Here is a 17,572-nt window from a genome sequence, read left to right as displayed (position 1 = left end):
CTAGCTCATTATTGGTCTGTTCAGATTTTCTGTTTTTTTTTTTTTATGATTTAGCCTTGGTTGATTGTGCGTTTCTAGCAACTTGTCTATTTTTCTAGACTGTCCAACTTATTAGTAATTGTTTATAGAAGTCTCTTGTAATCCTGTGCATTTCTATAGTATCAGTTGTAATGTCTCCTCTTTCATTTCTGCTTTTATGTTTGAGAGTTTTCTTCTTTTCTTAATCTAGCTAAGGATTTGTTAATTTTGTTTATATTTTCAAAGACCTAACTCTTACTTTTGTTGACCTTTTTTGTTGTTTTTCTATTCTCAATTTCATTTACATCTGATATAATCTTTATTATTTCCTGCCAGCTTTAGGTTAGTCTGTGCTTCTTTCTTTTGAGGTATAACGTTAGAATGTTTATATGAGATCTTTCTTTTTTATTAATGGAAAAGTTCATGACTATAAACTTCTCTGTTAGAACTGCTTTTCCTGCATCCTAGAAATTTTGGTATGTTGTGTTTCCATTTTTGTTTGTCACAAGTTATTTTTTGGTTTCTCTTTTGATTTCTTCTTTGTTTTAAGAATGTCTTGTTTAATATCTACACATTTGTGTAGATCACACAAGAAACAATTTTCTTGTTTCTCTCCTATTATTGATTTCTAGTTTCATAACTTTGTGGTTGGAAAAGATTAACTTGATATGATTTCAAGTTTAAATTGGCAAAATTTTGTTTTATGATCTCTCTTGGGGAATAGCTTTGGGCATTTGAGGAGAATGTGTATTCTGCTACTTGGATAGAGTGTTCTATGTATGTCTGTTCAGTCCAGTTGTTCTGTAGTGTTGTTCAAGTCCGTTGTTTACTTATTGATTTTGTCTGGATGATATATCCATTGTTGAAAGTGGGGTATTGAAATCCTCTGCTGTTACTGTATTACTGTCTGTGTCTGCCTTCATTTCTGTTAATATTTGCTTTATATATTTAGACGCTCATATGTTGTGTGAATACATAGCCATCCCTCAGTATCCATCCGTAGGAGACTGGTTCCAGGAACCTCTATAGATGCCAAAATTCTCAGATACTCAAGTCCCTTATATTTTGCATATAACTCACACGCATCATTTTTAAATTCTTTACATAATTTATAAATTACTTATAATACCTAATTACAATGTAAATTCTATGTAACTTATTGTGACTACAACGTAAATGCTCTGTACATATTTGTTAGCATGAAGCAAATTCAAGTTTGCCTTTGGAACTTTCCAGAATTTTTTTCCAAATATTTTCAATCCACAGTTAATTGAATCCCTGGATGTGGAATACACAGATGTGGAATCCACTGATATGGAGGACTGACTGTATATTTACAATTTTATATCCTCCTGATTAACTGACTCCTTTAGCATTATATAATGATCTTCTTTGTCTCTTATAACAATTTTTGACTTAAAGTCCATTTTGTCTGCTATAAATACAGCTACTGTTCTCTTTTGTTTACCATTTGCAGAAATGTTTTCTCTCATCTCTTCGGTTTCAGCCTATATGTGTCCTTAAAGCTGTCTTTCGTAGGCAGCATATAGTTGGATCTTGCTTTTAAAATCCATTCAGCCACTTTAAATCTTTTGGTTGGAGAGTTTAGTCCATTTAAATTTAAAGTAATTGCCAATAAAAAAGGATTTGCTGTTGGCCATTTTGTTGTTTCCAGACTGTCCTGTAGTTACTTTGTCCCTTTCTTTCTCTCTTGCTGTCTTTCTTTGTGAGTTGATGGTTGTGTGTGTGTGTGTGTGTGTGTGTGTGTATACTTTGATTCCTTTCTCTTTCTCTTTTGTTTATCTGCTACAGTTTTTTCTTTATAATTAGTATTTGTTGTTGTTGTTCAGTCACTAAGTCATGTCCAACTCTTTGTGACCCCATGAACTGCAGTATGCCAGGCTTCCCTGTCCTTCACTATCTCCCTGAATTTGCTCGAACTCATGTCCATTGAGTTAGTGATGCCACCCAATCATCTCATCCTCTATAGCCCCCTTCTCCTCTTGCCCTCAGTCTTTCTTGGCATCAGGGTCTTTTTCAGCGAGTCAGCTCTTCACATTAGGTGGCCAAAGTATTGGAGCTTTAGCATCAGCATCAGTCCTTCCAATGAATATTCAGAGTTGAGTTTCTTTAGGATTGACTGGTTTGATCTTATTGCTGTCCAAGGGACTCTCAAGAGTCTTCTCCAGTACCACAGTTTGAAAGCATCAGTTCTTTGGTGCTCAGCCTTCTTCAAGGTCCAGCTCTCACATCCATATGTGACTACTGAAAAAAATCATAGCTTTGACTATATGGACCTTTGTCAGCAAAGTGATGTCTCTGCTTTTTAATATACTATCTAGGTTTATCATAGCTATTCTTCCAAGGAGCAAGCGTCTTTTAATTTTGTGGCTACAGTCACCATTCATAGTGATTTTGGAGCCCAATAAAATGATATCTGTCACTATTTCCACTTTTCCCCATCTATTTGCCATGAAGTGATGGAATCGGATACCATTTTTGAATGTTGAGTTTTAAGCCAGCTTTTTCACTCTTCTCTTTCACCTTCATCAAGAGGCTCTTTAGTTCCTCTTTTGTTTTCTACCATTGAAGTGGTATCATCTGCATATCTGAAATTATTGATATTTCTCCCAGCAATCTTGATTCCAGCTTGTGATTCATCCAACCTGGCATTTCACATGATGTACTCTGTATATAAGTTAAATAAGCAGGGTGACAATATACAGCCTTCACATACTCCTTTCCCAATTTTGAACCAGTCTGTTGTTCCATGTCTGGTTCTAACTGTTGCTTCTTGACCTGCATACAGGTTTCTCAGGAAGCAGGTAAAGTGGTGTGGTATTCCCATCTCATTAACAATATTCCGCAGTTTCTTGTGATCCACATACTCAAAGGCTTTTAGCACAGTCAATCAAGCAGAAATAGATTTTTTTTTTGAATTCCCTTGCTTTTTCTATGATCCAGCATATATTGGCAATTTGATCTCTGGTTCCTCTGCCTTTTCTGAATCCAGCTTATACATCTGGAATTTCTCAGTTCATGTACTGCTGAAGCCTAGCTTGAAGGATTTTGAGCATAATCTTGCTGGCATATGAAATAAGTGCAACTGTATGGTAATTTGAACATTCTTTGGCATTGCCTTTCTTTGCGATTGAAATGAAAACTAACCTTTTCCAGTCATAAAATATCTTATAATTACAGCACTCTATTTTAAGCTGGAAACAACTTAACTTTGATTGCATACAAATAGCCTACACTTTTATTTCTCTTCCTCCACACCTTCTGGTGTCCACAAGCTAGCCAGTAGGATCTGAAGCTGGTGTTGAGATCTGTGTGCCAGCGCTGAAAACTGATTCAGCTATGTCGATTCCCTCAGTTCTGGTGGAGTGAGACAAAAGTGGGCCTCCTGGGCAGCATCCTTCAAGCCCTGGGCAGTCGGGTGCTCACTTGCACTCACTTTCCTTGTGGGAGAGATTGTGGGCTGAGGGGGTCTCTCTTAGCACTTAGTTGTGCTGTCTTGGGTGAAGGGTAACACAGGTAAGGTGAAACTATTCTTCCCCTCTTCAGTGTATCCACTCTTGGGTTTTTTGCTTCATCAAGGTGCTAGGACCTCTAGCTGGATTCCCGAGCTCTCATAAAAGTATCCTAATCTGTGGGTATTTTGAGAACTGGAACCTACTAGTCCATCATCTTGTTGACATCTCTTACATTTTTTAAGATGAAATCTTTGGCCACCTAGAATTTGTTTTCATTTAAGATGTGAAATAAGGATACAAGTTCATATTGTTTTGCAGTCCAGGTTCAAGTAGTTAACTACTTGTTTGAACACCATTTGTCAATAATCCATCTTCCCCCCAGTGTAGATTCCATTTCCCCCTGCCCATCTTTGGGCTTTCTAGTCTTTTCACTGCTCTTTCTGCCTACTCTGTGAGTCAGTACATTTTAATTCTTTAAGCTTTGTACTATATTTTAATATCTAGAGGGGCCCATTCCATAAGCATTTAATCTGTTTCAGAAAGCAGAATGGAGGAGGAAAATGAAGGCACTGCAGGAAGAGCATGCAGCTCAGAAGAGAGAGGTGGGTCTCACCGGACTGTCTTGGGGAGCCTGGTTTCCCATGACTTCCTCTCATCCTTCAGCTCCCCATCCTTTGCCCCCTGCCTTGAACTGGTTGGCAGATATTTTGTTGCTGATACGGTTCCTCATTGCTGAGCCCTGTCAATACACAGAGGGGCAGCTGCCCAGATGGCTGCTTCCCTGGCTGGAAGCAGGTGCCTCTAGGCCTTCTCTTCTGAGTCCAGCACATCCTTTCTCCTTTCTTCATTGACCCCTTTAAGGCTCTCTAAGTAGGGCTGTTCTTTAAAACTCAGAGAATTGCCTGGTCATTCAGTGTTTGGGCCCTCCTTTGAAACCCCACCCAGGAGAGATCCAGGTGGTTGTGGACCTCAGCGATAATTTCGGGGCAGCTCAAACGGAAGGGTTCAGACACTGAGACCAGTGGGGAGAGACCAGTGGTCCTCAGGACAGAGAAACCAGCTTCTATAAAAATGTCCCCAAGGATAAGGCAAGTGGAGGATGAAGCCAGTTAAGAGGAGCCCTAGGTTCTGCTTCAGAAAGCTCAGAAGGTAAAGGTGCTTAGATCTGAGTCTGGTGCATGATGGATGGCCCCCCATTCAAGTGGTTCCCGTCTGATAAGTTTATCTTTTAAAAAAAATCTTTATGTATTTATTTTTTGGTTGTTCCATGCAGCTTGTGGGATCTTAGTTCCCTGACCAGGGATCAAATGCTTGGCCCCTGCATTGGGAGTGGAGCGTCTCAACCATTGGACCACCAAGGAAGTCCCTGATAGGTTTATCTTATTTGAAAAATTAAAAAATGGGAAATGTATTCAAGTTTATTCCAAAAAGCAGAAGAGCTGTATTAAGATACATGGAGTAAAGTCTCCCTTCTGCCCCATTTCCATCTACCCATCCCCGACACCCACCTCACAGGTGACCACTTTTAGTGCATTCTTGTATTCTTCTAGAGGTTCTTTATGCAGAAATAAGTGGTGTCATTTTCTCTCTGCTCTTAGATCAGAGGTAGCTTGTAACTACGTTTCCTTCATCTTTGGTCTTCACCTAAAAGCACCCATTTGATGATTTTTGAATGACCTCAGCTTACCTGACTGTCCTCCTGTGGGTGACACATCTGACAGAGAGCCTTTGCCCTGACCCTAGGGGCCTGCACTCAATTCTCACTTCTCCTCAGGTACCACTTAAAACGTCCTCGAATAGGAAGGGAGTGAGTCTTGCTGGAAAGCTATGTGCCCAGGTCTGGAAACCCTCCACCTACTTCAGGTGGAACTCCAGCCAGCGTTTGCCCACAGGTGCAGGCCCTACAGGCCCTGAGCTCCCAGAGGTCACTGCAGACAGGTGACTGACCAGCCACCATGTGCCGCCAGCTACAGGAGCAGAACGAGAGGCTCCAGGCTACCCTGTCTCAGGATCAGAGGAAAGCAGCCGCCCAGGCCCAGCGCCAGATCAGTGCCCTCCGCGCCCAGCTCCAGGAGCAAGCCAGGCTCATCGCCTCCCAGGAGGAGATGGTAGGTGTGTCCCCCCGCCCAGCCGGGACCTGGAGCCGTAGACCCCGTCCCTGTGAGGATCTCCTTAGAGTCTCTTGGACTTGTTGGCTCCAGTCTCATTAGTTAGGGGCTCTGAGGAGAGGGAAGAGCCCTCGGACTTGAGGGGCAGAAAGTGATGAGGATGTGGAAGACCTGACTGCTGTCCTTAGGGGTTGTGTTGGTGGGTTCCCAGTACCAGCAGAGACCGTGTGAATGCCAGCGCCTGGTTGATACTTTGCTTATTCCTCCATGTAAACCTCACTGCTGCCTTTCAAGGTAGACATTGCCTTCTCCCCAGCGTACTTTGACAGAGGATGAGACAGGCTGGAGAAGTTAAGCACCTCACTTGAGTCTACACAGTGCATGTTATAAATGACAGGGGTGAGAGTCAACCCTAGCCCAGGTAGGTGGAATACGAAACCTGTGCTCCTTTCACTGTGTTCTCAGACACCATTTATTAACTAATTCCTTTTTCATAAGTTAACAGCCTCTGAGGAGATTGTTAGGTAAGCTAGTGTGACGAGAAGGCATCACTTACTAAGCACTCTTCTTCTAAAACTCGCCCCTCTGACTCTTCATCTGATGCGGATCATTCTCTGCTCAGCCCAGTTGTAGCTCCCCTTTCTGAGCCCCAGGTCGGTGGAGACATGTATCTGTCCCCAGCTGGGTCCTCCTCTGGCCTCAGGTCCTTGCCATGAACCACCCTCCCCATAGCTTTCCTGGGCAGAACACCCACTGTCACTATCTAATCCACTGTTCCTATACCTCTTGCTATTTGTGCCTTTCTGTTCTTCCAGCTGTCAACATATCTAACCCACTTCCTTGCTGCTTGTCTTTTTACTACTTCCCCTAACACATTTAGGTCTTCAAAGCTGTGGCTGCCTGGAGGTTTCCTCCTTTTGTTACCAGAATTCTTATTTATAGTTGTTTCAGTTAGGAACCCACTGGCTAAATATAACAGAATAGGTTAACGGGTGTTTATTTTTATTGTAACACCAAAAGAGGTCACACTTGATTTAGCAGCAACATTATGCCATTGGAATTCTAGACTGTTATTATTATTTTTTTTAATTGCCGTCTTTAGCATATTCCCTAGTGGCTCAGATGGTAAAGAATCTGCCTGCTATTTGAGAGACCCCAGTTTGATCTCTGGGTTAGGAAGATCCCCTGGAGAAGAGAATGGCAACCCACTCCAGTATTCTTGCCTGGAGAATCCCATGGACAGAGGAGCCTCATGGGCTATAGTCCATGGGGTTGCAAAGTGTCAGCGACTGAGTGACTAACACTTTCATTTTCACTTTAGCCTACTGACTTATGCATGACTCTGATAGTTGCAAAATGGCTGCCATAGCCCCAACCATCACAACCATATTCAATGGAAAAAGTTGATGAGAGGCTTTTCTCAAGGCTTCTGCTTATATTTTACTAGTCAAAACTGTGGAAACTATAGTTGTGAGGAAGGTTAGAAAAGAAATAATTAGCTTTATACTTTCTAGGATAGAGGTAAGCAAAGGAGGAATAGAAATGGACATTGGATGAATCATTCATCAGTAAGTAGTGAAAAACAACCCAAGCCTAAGCAGAAGAGGAGATCTGTCATAAGGTTAGATAAGGTCTCTCAGAAAGCTCAAGGCAGGGGAACAGCTAAGTCTAGGAATAAACTGAATCCAAAGACATGAAATGTGGTCAAGTCATTGCTCTGTGATATGTCTCGGTTCCTTTTTCTGTAACTGTTTTGATTTTTCCTGTGAAGGTCAGCTTCTATTCCATGTCTGCCCCATGTGGCAAAACAAAGAAAATAAAAACTCAACCCATTTAGCTGCCCAGAGCTCTTGAGTCCACATGTTACCAATCCAGAATTCTCTGCCCAAACCTGGACAGTCAGCTATGGCTGTGGTGTGGGGGTCACGTAGTCACAAGGGGCTGTCCTGTCTGTGACTATGTAAACCGAGGAAGAAGAGGCACTTCCTGGAGAAGAGGGGCTGAGCAGAGAGTCAGTGACTGTTCACATCCTGCCCCCTTCCCCAGGGGGCACTCAGCTCAGAGGGCCACATCTCAGGAGCGGAGCCTCCCTGGTCCTGGCTGAGGTTACTTTTGCTTGTGCCCCTCTGCTTGCGTGGGGCTCCTGTGCTTCAGGCCACAGTCCCTCTCTGTAGAGGGGCCTTCTTGCCTCCCCACCGTGGGGAAACGGAGCATGGTGCCAACCTGACTGCCGCTGTTCAGTCTTGGTGCCATGCCCTCACATCTGCTCGGCAGGAGGTGTGTTGCGGGGCTGGGGCAGAGTATTCTGAGCTCCAGCTCCCAGTGTGGAAACACTGGCCGTCCCTTCTTCACAGAGCTAGGCAGCTCCACCGCTCACAGCAGAGCCCCCTGCTGGCTGTAACCTGCTTTGTTCCATGTCTTTGCAGATGCAGGCCATGTCTCTCCGGAAGGTGGAGGGTAAGTCTGCTGTCTCGGCCTCTCCTGTCTCCTGTCTCTCCTGCCTCTGGTCCCCTCCCCTGTCTCTGTCATGCTACACCAGTCAATGTATAGGATGAGGATGGTGGCAGCTGCTCGGGGACCTGTGGCGTCAGGCTCTCTGGCTGGATAAGGGAGGGTGAGAAGACGCTTGTTTCCAGGACAGACGGGGCTCCAGCCCAGTTCATGCTGAAGGCATTCTGTGCAGGTAGCAGGGTTTCTTGCCTGGCCTGCTCTTCTCTGTAGGATGAGGGAGACGTAAGTTGGGGTGAGGGATGGGGCTGGGTGAGGGAATCCTGGGCGGGAGGTGATGGATAGAGTGGCAGGGCTTGTGAATTCACCACAACTGTGAATCAGTTCCATCCCACAGCAAGTTGACCCCAAATCTCTGTGAATCTGCCTGTCTAGAGAGTCTGCCCTCCTCGTCTTGTGTGCGTGCTTCTTAGTGTGTGTGTCTGACAGATGCAGGCGCTGATGTCTAAAGGACGACAGTAACCTATAGGGGACCAGCCTGCTTAGAGGACCTTGCTGCCCCTTGTGAAACCTTCCGACTCCACCCCACCTCCGCTGCCCTATATCTGTAGCTTCCCTTCTGCCTTTTCTGGCAAACCCACACATCTTCCCCATCCTCTGCCTTGAGGTTAGATGTTTCTTTTGCAGTCTTGCAACCAGTTCGGAGAGGCGCCGTTCTATGGCTGTGATCTGAGTGCTGGGGCTGGGCCATGTGCATGTATGTGTGGTCAGTTGCTCAGTCACGTCTGACTCTTTGCGATTCCACCAGGCTTCTCTGTTCATGGAATTCTTTAGGCAAGAATACTGGAGTGGGTAGGCCATTTCCTACTCTAGGAGATCTTCCCAACCCAGGGATCGAACATGCATCTCTTGTGTCTCCTACATTGGCAAGCCAATTTTTTTACCACTGAGCCACCTGGGAAGCCCAGGGCTGGGGTGGGCCTTTAATGAGAGCTGTGTGTCATAGACTTCAGATCCATTGTCTCAGCACTTTATCCCCACACTTTAGTGAGGGGTGGGGGTTATGACTGTCCTCACTTTCTAGAAGAGGCACCTGAGGCTTAGAGAAGTTCAAGGACTTCTGTCATGGGCAGCTAGTGAGGGGCAGAGCTGGAATGTGGATTCTGATCTTTCTGCCTCCAAGGTCATGGTTGTGACCACTGCTTCATCCTGCCTCTGTCTGCTAGAGGACTGACTCAAGTCCTTGCTCTTTGTGGCCTGCACTCACGTGCTGTCCTGTGGTCTTCTCTGAGGTGGGGGTGGGGCCCAAGGCCCTGGCGACACTAACTACTCCTGCTCTTCTCAGGGATCCCTGAGGGCCCGAAGACTGTGGACACAGATGCGGACTCTTCCGAGGAAGGTGAGGCTCCAGTTTCTTCCCTGGCGGCTGCCCTCTTCATTGTCGAGTTTGTCTCTACTTAACTGGATCTGGCTGCCTGAATCTGGGTGCAGGGAACTGGGGATATGAAGTAAAATATTTCTTAAGCACCCTGTGCTTGTCAGGCACATTACATGAAGGGACACATGTGCAACCTCCTGGTTCTCCCCGGCTCAGAGAGGATCAGTGAGTTGCCCAGAGTCACAGGGCAGCAGGGGTGGAGTCAGGATTTGGCGTGATGGCGCCTGCTGCGTAGCCTGTCCCTGGTGCCTGCCCCACCGCCTCTCGCCTGGTATGACCCGGAGCAGTGGATGCGGCCTCACTGTGTTGGCTTAGGTGACCTTTGCAGTTTTCTTCTGTGTGGTGAGCATGCAGCAGGCAGATCATACCAGCCAAACTGATGTGCAGGAATCCTCCTTGGTGCCCTCTGCAGAGCCCGGGGAGCCTGCCACTTTTATTCACTCTATTCAGTGACTGACTCCGATTTGCAGAGCTCTCAACCGAATGTTTCCAGGGGATGCAAAGGAGAAGTGAAAAAAATAGACTCTCCTGGGTGAGTCGGGGAGGAGGAACTCCCAGGAAAGGTCAGAGAGAACTCACAGCTGACCTGCTGACCAGGCCTGCCCGCCCAGCCTGGCTGTGATGTGACAGTTCCAGAGTGACCCAACAGATGCACCGAGGAAAGGGTTTTATTTGTGTCACCAGAAAGTTCATCATGGGGTATTTTTTTTTTTAATGTAATGGTTTTCTTTACTTTTGAGGCAGTCATCTATGCTTTTGGCAGAAAAAGCAAAAGGGTGCACAGTAGGTCTCCCTTCTGCCAGGCCATCCAGTCTCTGCCCAGAGATTCCATTGTTAATGGTTTGTCACATTTCTTTCCAGAGACACTTGGTGCAAACACAAGCACGCACATGTATGCATTCTTTTCCTTTTTCCTAAATGGGAGCACAGTATACATATTGTTCTATGGTTGTTTCTTAACAACTTATTTGGGGGGTCATTTCTTATCCCTTTATATAGAGCTGCTCCATTATTTTTTCAGGACTTCACAGTACTCCATCGTATGGATGAACCAAAATTTAATCAGTCCTCTGCTACCATCCCACTCCAGTGCACTTAACCTTGGAATATAGTAGTAAAAATAAGTTACAGGTAACCCTGAGTAACACAAGGTCCACGGTGAGGATGAACTAAATCCTCCAGCGGGGACACAGAGTTCTATGAGGTGGACACTGAGTGAGGGAGACTCCTCCCCACCTCCTCCACACCCCATCGCGTTGCAGGGAGGACCCAGACCTTGGTCAGACTCTGCTGTTCCTCTTTACTTGGCTTTTCCACTTCTAGTGTCAAACCAGCAGGAGCAGCATCCCCTGGTAACTTGGCTAGAAATGCAGATTTTCAAATTCTCAGTCCCAGGCCGCACAGACTGAATCAGAACTTCTGGGGCAGGGCCTAGCCATTTCTGTCTGCACCTGCCCTCCTGGGCACTCTGGTGCTTGCTCAAGTTTGAGGACCTCTGTGGGTCCCACAGCTCTCTGCAGTGGTCGCACGCTAGGAATCTCCCGGGCTGCTTGCAACTCTCTGGAGGAGCACACCAGCCTCCTGCTGCCTAGATCACCACACGCAGGGCAGGGCTTCGGGCATCAGTCGCACACAAAGCTCCAACGGTGATGTCAGTATACAGTCAAGTTGGGGATCATGCCTTGTGCAGACTCAGCAGATAATTCAACCCTGGGGGCGAGGGAGGACTTGGTAAAACACAGATTGCTGGGCTCCACCTCCTGAAGTCTCGATTCAGTCAGGTTGAAGTGGTGGAGTAGGAAATGGCAGCTTCCCTGGAGATTTTCATGGACAGAAGAGCCTGGTGGGCTACAGTCCGTGGGTCACAAAGAGCCAGACACGACTGAGCAACTAACACACACACAGGTTGGAGTGGGGATCTGAGAATCTGTGTTTTTAATGAGTGACAGGCGGCTCCCATCCGTGGCTCACACTTTGAGAACCGCTGCTCTAGACCAATTGGTCTTCAGGCATGGCTGTTGTTAGAAGAACTGGGAAGTTTCACAAATAGATCTTAAGGCCTGGGGCTGACCCTCTAAGATTCTGACGCACTTAGCTTGGGATGGAGCCCAGGTGTTTCAAATATGCAACCAAAGGATAAAATTACTACTTGACTTTGAGCTCCTTGAGGGTTTTCTTCTGTGTCCCCAGTGCTGGCCTGTTCACACTCATATTACTTGTCATTAGGCTGGTCCACCTCTAACCACAGTGGCCCCTGGCATTAGACCTGAAGAGCACTCCTGGGAGGTCTTCCCTGACTCACCCTGGACAGCCCCTTTATAGCAGTAATCACATTTTATTTTAATTGCCTATTTTGTTACCCTCTGGGTCAGTAGGTCTTCCCCAGTGGCTAAGTGGTAAAGAATCAGCCTGCAGTGCAGGAGTTGCAGGAGACGCAGGTTCAATCCCTGGGTCGGGAAGATCCCCTGAAGGAGGACATGGCAACCCATTCCAATATTCTTGTCTGGAGAATCCCATGGACAGAGGAGCCTGGTGGGCTACAGTCCATGGGGTCGCAAAGAGTTGGTCATGACTAAAGCAACTTAGCACGCATGCACACTGGGTCAGTATTTCTTAAGGAGTGGTCTGTGGCTCACCTCCATCAGAATCATCTGAGCAAGTTAAAATGCAGGGCCCTTCCCCAGATCCGTGGAATCAGACTCTGGAAGGTGGGGCCAGAGAATCTGTACTTTAAACCCATGCATTTCTACTGTATTTAGTTGGAGGGAGAACACATAATTTAGACAGTAGACTCGAGGGGAGCAGGCAGCTGTCTGTCCTATGTATATGTGTATACATATATCATGTGAATCAAATCATTATGCTGTGCATCTTAAATGTATGCAATGCTGTATGTCAATTATACTCAATAAATTTGGGTGAGGAGAGAGGGGAGGAAGAATGGAGCCCAGGGAACAAGCTGCTGTCGGGAATCAAAACCCCGAAAGCTCTGAGTCAGCCTGGGACAGGACTGAGCCAGATCTTGAAGGTCCAGGGGGTGAGGGTCCCAAAGATGGGTTGAGGGTCTGCTGCCGTGATTCTCAGAGGAACAACCTGGCGGTGGACACTCAGGTGGGGTCTGTGACCCTGGGTCATAGGCTGGAGACCATGATTCCTGGCTGGGTGCCCTGGGGCTCTGGGAGTGGAGGTTCTGGGCACCCCGGCTGACCTTTGTGGTTGTCTTGTGCTGCAGAGCTGGAGGACTCCCACAGTGGACAGCAGAAGGTGCTGGAAGCCCTGAGGCGAAACCCCACCTTGCTGAAGCAGTTCAGACCAGTCCTGGAGGACACCCTGGAGGAGAAGCTGGAAAGCATGGGGATAAAGAGAGTGAGTTCCGGTACCACCGTGGCAGGGCCGCACCTACCGTTTGGACACAGGGCGTTCTTAAACCAACAAAGGGTCAATTGTTCTTTGTCCTGTAATCTTATTCATCTCATTCGTTCCAGTGGGGCACCCTTGGTGTCCGGGAACATAAACCACACAGCTGGCCCTGTGGTCTCTCCTGTTTCCTCCAGTGGCTTCCTGAGGTGTCAGCCCATGTCCTGGCCCCCTGTGCTCTCCACTCATTGGCTACTTTCTCTGTGTCTCCTGTTCTTTTTCTTTGTTGTCATTCACATATTCAGCAAATATTTATTGAGCACCTTTATGCTAACTAACTGTTGTACTAGGTTCTGAGAAAGCTGGAGAAGGAAATGGCAACCCACTCCAGTACTCTTGCCTGGAGAATTCCATGGACAGAGGAGCCTAGCGGGCTACAGTTTATGGGGTCACAAAGTCGGACACAACTGAAGTGACTTAGCACACACGCATGCTGAGAATACAGTGATGAATTAGAAAGGAAACTTTTTTTCATGGAGTTTATAGATGGTAGGGAACTCAGATACTACTAAACAATGGTTGTCCAGAAATTTAATAATTTAACATTGTGAAATGCTCTGCAAGTGAAGTATTGGATACTATAAGAATGAATAATAAGGGGATGTGCCTTAGTTTGAAGGTCCAGGTCTGATGGTGGACATTAAGTGAACAAGGGATTCCCTGGTGGCTCAGATGGTAAAGAATCCACCTGCAATGCAGGAGACCTGGGTTTGATCACTGGGTTAGGGAGATCCCCTGAAGAAGGGAATGGCAACCCACTCCAGTATTCTTGCCTGGAGAATTCATGGACAGAGGAGCCACCTGGCAGGCTACAGTCCATGGGGTTGCCAAAAAACTCAACCAAGTGACTAATACTTTCACTTTTTATATTGATATTATTTTGACAAATTACAATTAGATAGTCTTGGTGGAACTATTAAACAAGATGTCCCATCTTCTCCTGGACAAAGGGACCATACGTGCTCCAAAGTACTATGTCTCCATTTTCTGACAAGGGGAATTTAATTGGCTCAGTCTGGCCTTTGGAGGGGTGAAGTGTCTAGTATCAGTGGCACCCTGGCCATGCCCACTCAGAGGTGGCTGTGGGTGGAGCAGGCTCTGACAGCCTTATCGGGTACAAATTAATATTTGAACACCATTGTTTTCTCATGCTCCTGTTCAACCAGAGTATGCATATTATAATTAAAGGCATCAATGAAATCCATTATTAAAAACACCCACCTTATTACTAAGGCAGCTGGCATATCACATCACTGAGGATACTGTGTGTATAGAGTAAAGTAAGAAAAAACCCAAACACCTAGGTTTACTTTAGCAAAGATGCTCCCTAATCATTGACTTTTTCCAACTACTGCTCAATCTAACTTTGGCCTTATGTTCAGACTTGATTAAAACATTTCTTCTAATCTTAAATTATTCTTCAAGGGTGGATGTCAAAAGCCCAAGAAGCTTCCAATAAATGTTGGAAGGGTGCCTGGCTTCGATTTTTTGCAGCTGATGTTTTCAGCCATTGTCAGCCACGGAGGACAATGTTTCCGGCCAAATGATAATGCAAGTACAGAAAGGAGCAAACCCCGCTCTCCCACAAGGATAGTGGAGAGGCATGTCCCATCTCAGCCTGTGTGCTTGATGTTGATAGAACTGTGCGTAGCCCCTCTGCACCATCCTTCTACTCGTGCTTTGCTGGGGCTCCCAAGCCCTAGCCCACCTCGCTTTCAGCAGCCTGCTCGCCCTGCCCGGATGCTCAGCTCATCCTCTCCCAGAGGCACCAGCACGGATCCCAGCGACTCCCAGGCCAGCAGCGGATGTGAGAGGCTGAGGGAAGGAGCAGGGGAGCCCATCTCCAAAGGGAACCTCTGTGTCTTCCAGGATGCCAAGGGAATCCCTGCTCAGACCCTCAGACACCTGGAGTCCATCCTGCGAACCCAGCGGGAGCAGAAGGCCAGGAGGTTTTCCGAGTTTCTGAGCCTGAGGGAGAAGCTCATTAAGGAAGCCACCAGCAGAGTGAAGGACAGACAGAGGGACGGGGCCCCAGTGTCCCAGCCAGAGGGTGAGGTGCCAGGTGAGCTGGCAAGAGGGCCTGCTTAGGACTGGGAGCCGGGAGGCCCAGGCTTGTTTGCATTTGCGGAGGAGGGATATAATCTCTGTCCTCATCGGGGCGTTGCTCATTGCTCAGAAAGACCAGACAATAGGGCTCTTGCAGGTGGCTGAGTCCAAAAGACCTCTGTTGGAAAAACAGGGTCTAGGGGTGGGGTGGTCACCTGGGTCCCTCAGGGAAGCAGAGAACCAGGACCACTGTCCCTGCTCAGACACAAGGTCTCCTCAGCAGCGCAGTTCTGCACTGTTTTGCTTGCTTGGACCACAGGCTGAACTCGGCTCCGACAGAGTGTTGTCAGTGCAGGGGCTGCAGGTGAAAGCAAGGGTCAGTCAGATGGAGTATTCTGCGCTAGACCAGTGGGAGGGCGCGAGAGGCTGGGCCAGTGCAGTAGGCGGACACATCCTCAGAGCTCAGGCTCCTTCCCTGGGAGAGCCAGCTGCTTTGTCCCTGGGGTTGTGACAAGGAAAGGCCTGTGTGTGGTTCCTGTGGAAGACTGAAGTATGTGGGTGAGGGCCCTCTGGTCTCCGTGCTCAAGGAACTTAGGGAGCAAGGGAATTGTGTCTTTGCAATAGGAGCCCCCATCTTCTAGAGGGGTCCCAGATCCTCATGCAGGATGATGCCCTAGCTCCTTGCAGTCATGGGTGTATGTGGTCAGAGGAGGGTCACTTTTGTTATCTCCTCATGTCCAGGCAGACCCAACCTGAGCTCTTTGTGCAAAGGAAGTTTCCAGAGTGTGGTCCACACATCTCTGGGAGGTATGCGAGATGATTTTAGCTATCTGTATTTTAGTTATTTGGTACATGGATCAATAATTTTAAGATTTAATCTTTATTTTTCTTCATGTACATTGGAAAAATATTACTAACATAGCAACCCTGAAAGCTCATGGAAATGATTACTTGAGTAAGTATAAAGTGGGAATTTTATGTTTAAAAGTGGTATCATTTTCTATAAAAATGTTACATAGAAAACAGGACAGTTAGTATAAGAATACAGTAAAAATTGTATCAATGGTCTGGGTAACTGTGTTCTATTTGGTTTAAACACCTGACCTTAAAATCTCTTAGGAAAGGATAGTTTTCAGTCTCACACAGAAATCTCAATCGAAGGAGATTTGTCACAAAACCCTCTGCCTCAAATGTTCCTTCATTCCTAATTTGTTTAATTTAGTGCAGTATTTACTGAGGTTGGGCTTCCCTGGTAGCTCAGCTGGTAAAGAATCCGTCTGCAATGCAGGAGACCCAGGTTCGATTCCTGAGTCGGGAAGTTCCCCTAGAGAAATGTTAGGCTACCCACTCCAGTATTCTTGCCTGGAGAATTCCATGGACAGGGGAGCCTGGTGGGCTGCAGTCCAAGGGGTCACAAAGAGTCAGACACGACTGAGAGACTTTGACTTTTCACTTTGCTGAAGTTGATCTGGGCCAGGGCCTGCCCCTCAGCTGGAAACCAGCCAGAACTAGGGGGCCCAGCACAGGCCAGGGCAGCTCAGAGGAGAGGGGACAGGCCCCAGGGGTGGGGATGGGGGTGGATGGAAGCCCCTCTGAGTCCTGGTTTCCAAGAGAAAGGCTTCTTGCTCTTGTGGTGCCACCCCCTCCCCCAGCACTTGTGCCTGTGGTCCCAGAGCCTGGGGTAGGAGCATCCCTGCCCCCCACTGTCTGTCTCCCCTTCCCTGGCCTTGGGTCCTGCCTTCTCAGGGCCCGTTACTGAACTGACCTGTGGGATGAGCTCTGTTCTCTCGGCCTTCCTTAGACCACTTTCTGGCTCTGCACCCACGCGCTCTCTTTCTAGTCCCCAGGAGTGTTATACAAATACACATCTCCCGTCTCTGCTCAGACGGTGCCTCTTTTGTCTGGGGGCAAAGCTGGGGGATGTAGCCCAGGCAGTGGCAAAAGCCCGAGATTTGGGGTGACTGACCCCCTAGGTTTGCATCTGCCATGGACTCCTATGGATTCGTGGGTCTTGAGCAAGTTCCTGAAGCTCTGGAAGCCTGTCGGGCTAAATGGATGTTGGCTGTAAAGTGCTTAGCTTGGTCTGTGCAGTGTAACGGTAGCTATTATTATTTTCCCTCAGCAAGTTTACTTTAGCAAGTTACCCTTAGTTTGCTCTTTCCTAGAAGGCTCACTTCTGTGTAGATGCATCCACTGAGAGTAGTGCATTTCAAACACCTTTAACTTTGAAATACAGTAAGAAATGCGTTTTATGCTGTGGCTCAGTTCATACTTTCGAGTTTCATGAAACAGTACTTACTTTGCCTCCCTGTGATGTACTTTCTCTGCTCTTTGTATAAAAAAATCGTGGGTCATGCAGAACACCCCCCCCCCAAACCTGGGAGGAGGTGTGTGGATCTTGACGGCCCAGGTGGTCCTACAGTGCCCTCTGGTGGCCTCAGGGCCTTCCTGCAAGGCTGCCTGAGCTCCCGCAGCAGCCGCTGGGGTTGGGTAGACAGGGTAGGCGGCCTTGGCAAGGCCAGCTTCTAGGATTGTGTCGGGGGGTGAGCTGCAGACATGCTGGGCTCCTCCTTAGACCTGCTGCCTCTTATAGGTCTCCTGGAATGATGACGTGACCCCGG

General features: G+C 47.2%; 1 protein-coding gene across 3 annotated transcripts in view; it reads left to right on the top strand.

Annotated features, from left to right (window-relative positions):
• Window positions 1-17,572, top strand: part of DZIP1L (DAZ interacting zinc finger protein 1 like) — a 65,648-nt gene that overhangs the window by 37,076 nt on the left and 11,000 nt on the right. For all 3 annotated transcript variants that reach the window (XM_061167662.1, XM_061167664.1, XM_061167663.1), the window contains 6 exons: window positions 4,034-4,096; window positions 5,462-5,602; window positions 8,029-8,059; window positions 9,396-9,449; window positions 12,721-12,854; window positions 14,775-14,967. In XM_061167662.1, coding sequence (XP_061023645.1) covers window positions 4,034-4,096; window positions 5,462-5,602; window positions 8,029-8,059; window positions 9,396-9,449; window positions 12,721-12,854; window positions 14,775-14,967 — 616 coding nt within the window. The remainder of the gene's footprint in view (window positions 1-4,033; window positions 4,097-5,461; window positions 5,603-8,028; window positions 8,060-9,395; window positions 9,450-12,720; window positions 12,855-14,774; window positions 14,968-17,572) is intronic.

Source organism: Dama dama, chromosome 19 (assembly GCF_033118175.1).
Source record: "Dama dama isolate Ldn47 chromosome 19, ASM3311817v1, whole genome shotgun sequence".
Taxonomy (NCBI): Eukaryota; Metazoa; Chordata; class Mammalia; order Artiodactyla; family Cervidae; genus Dama; species Dama dama.
Note: the sequence above shows the minus strand (reverse complement) of the source record. Positions and strands in the feature narration are given on the sequence as shown.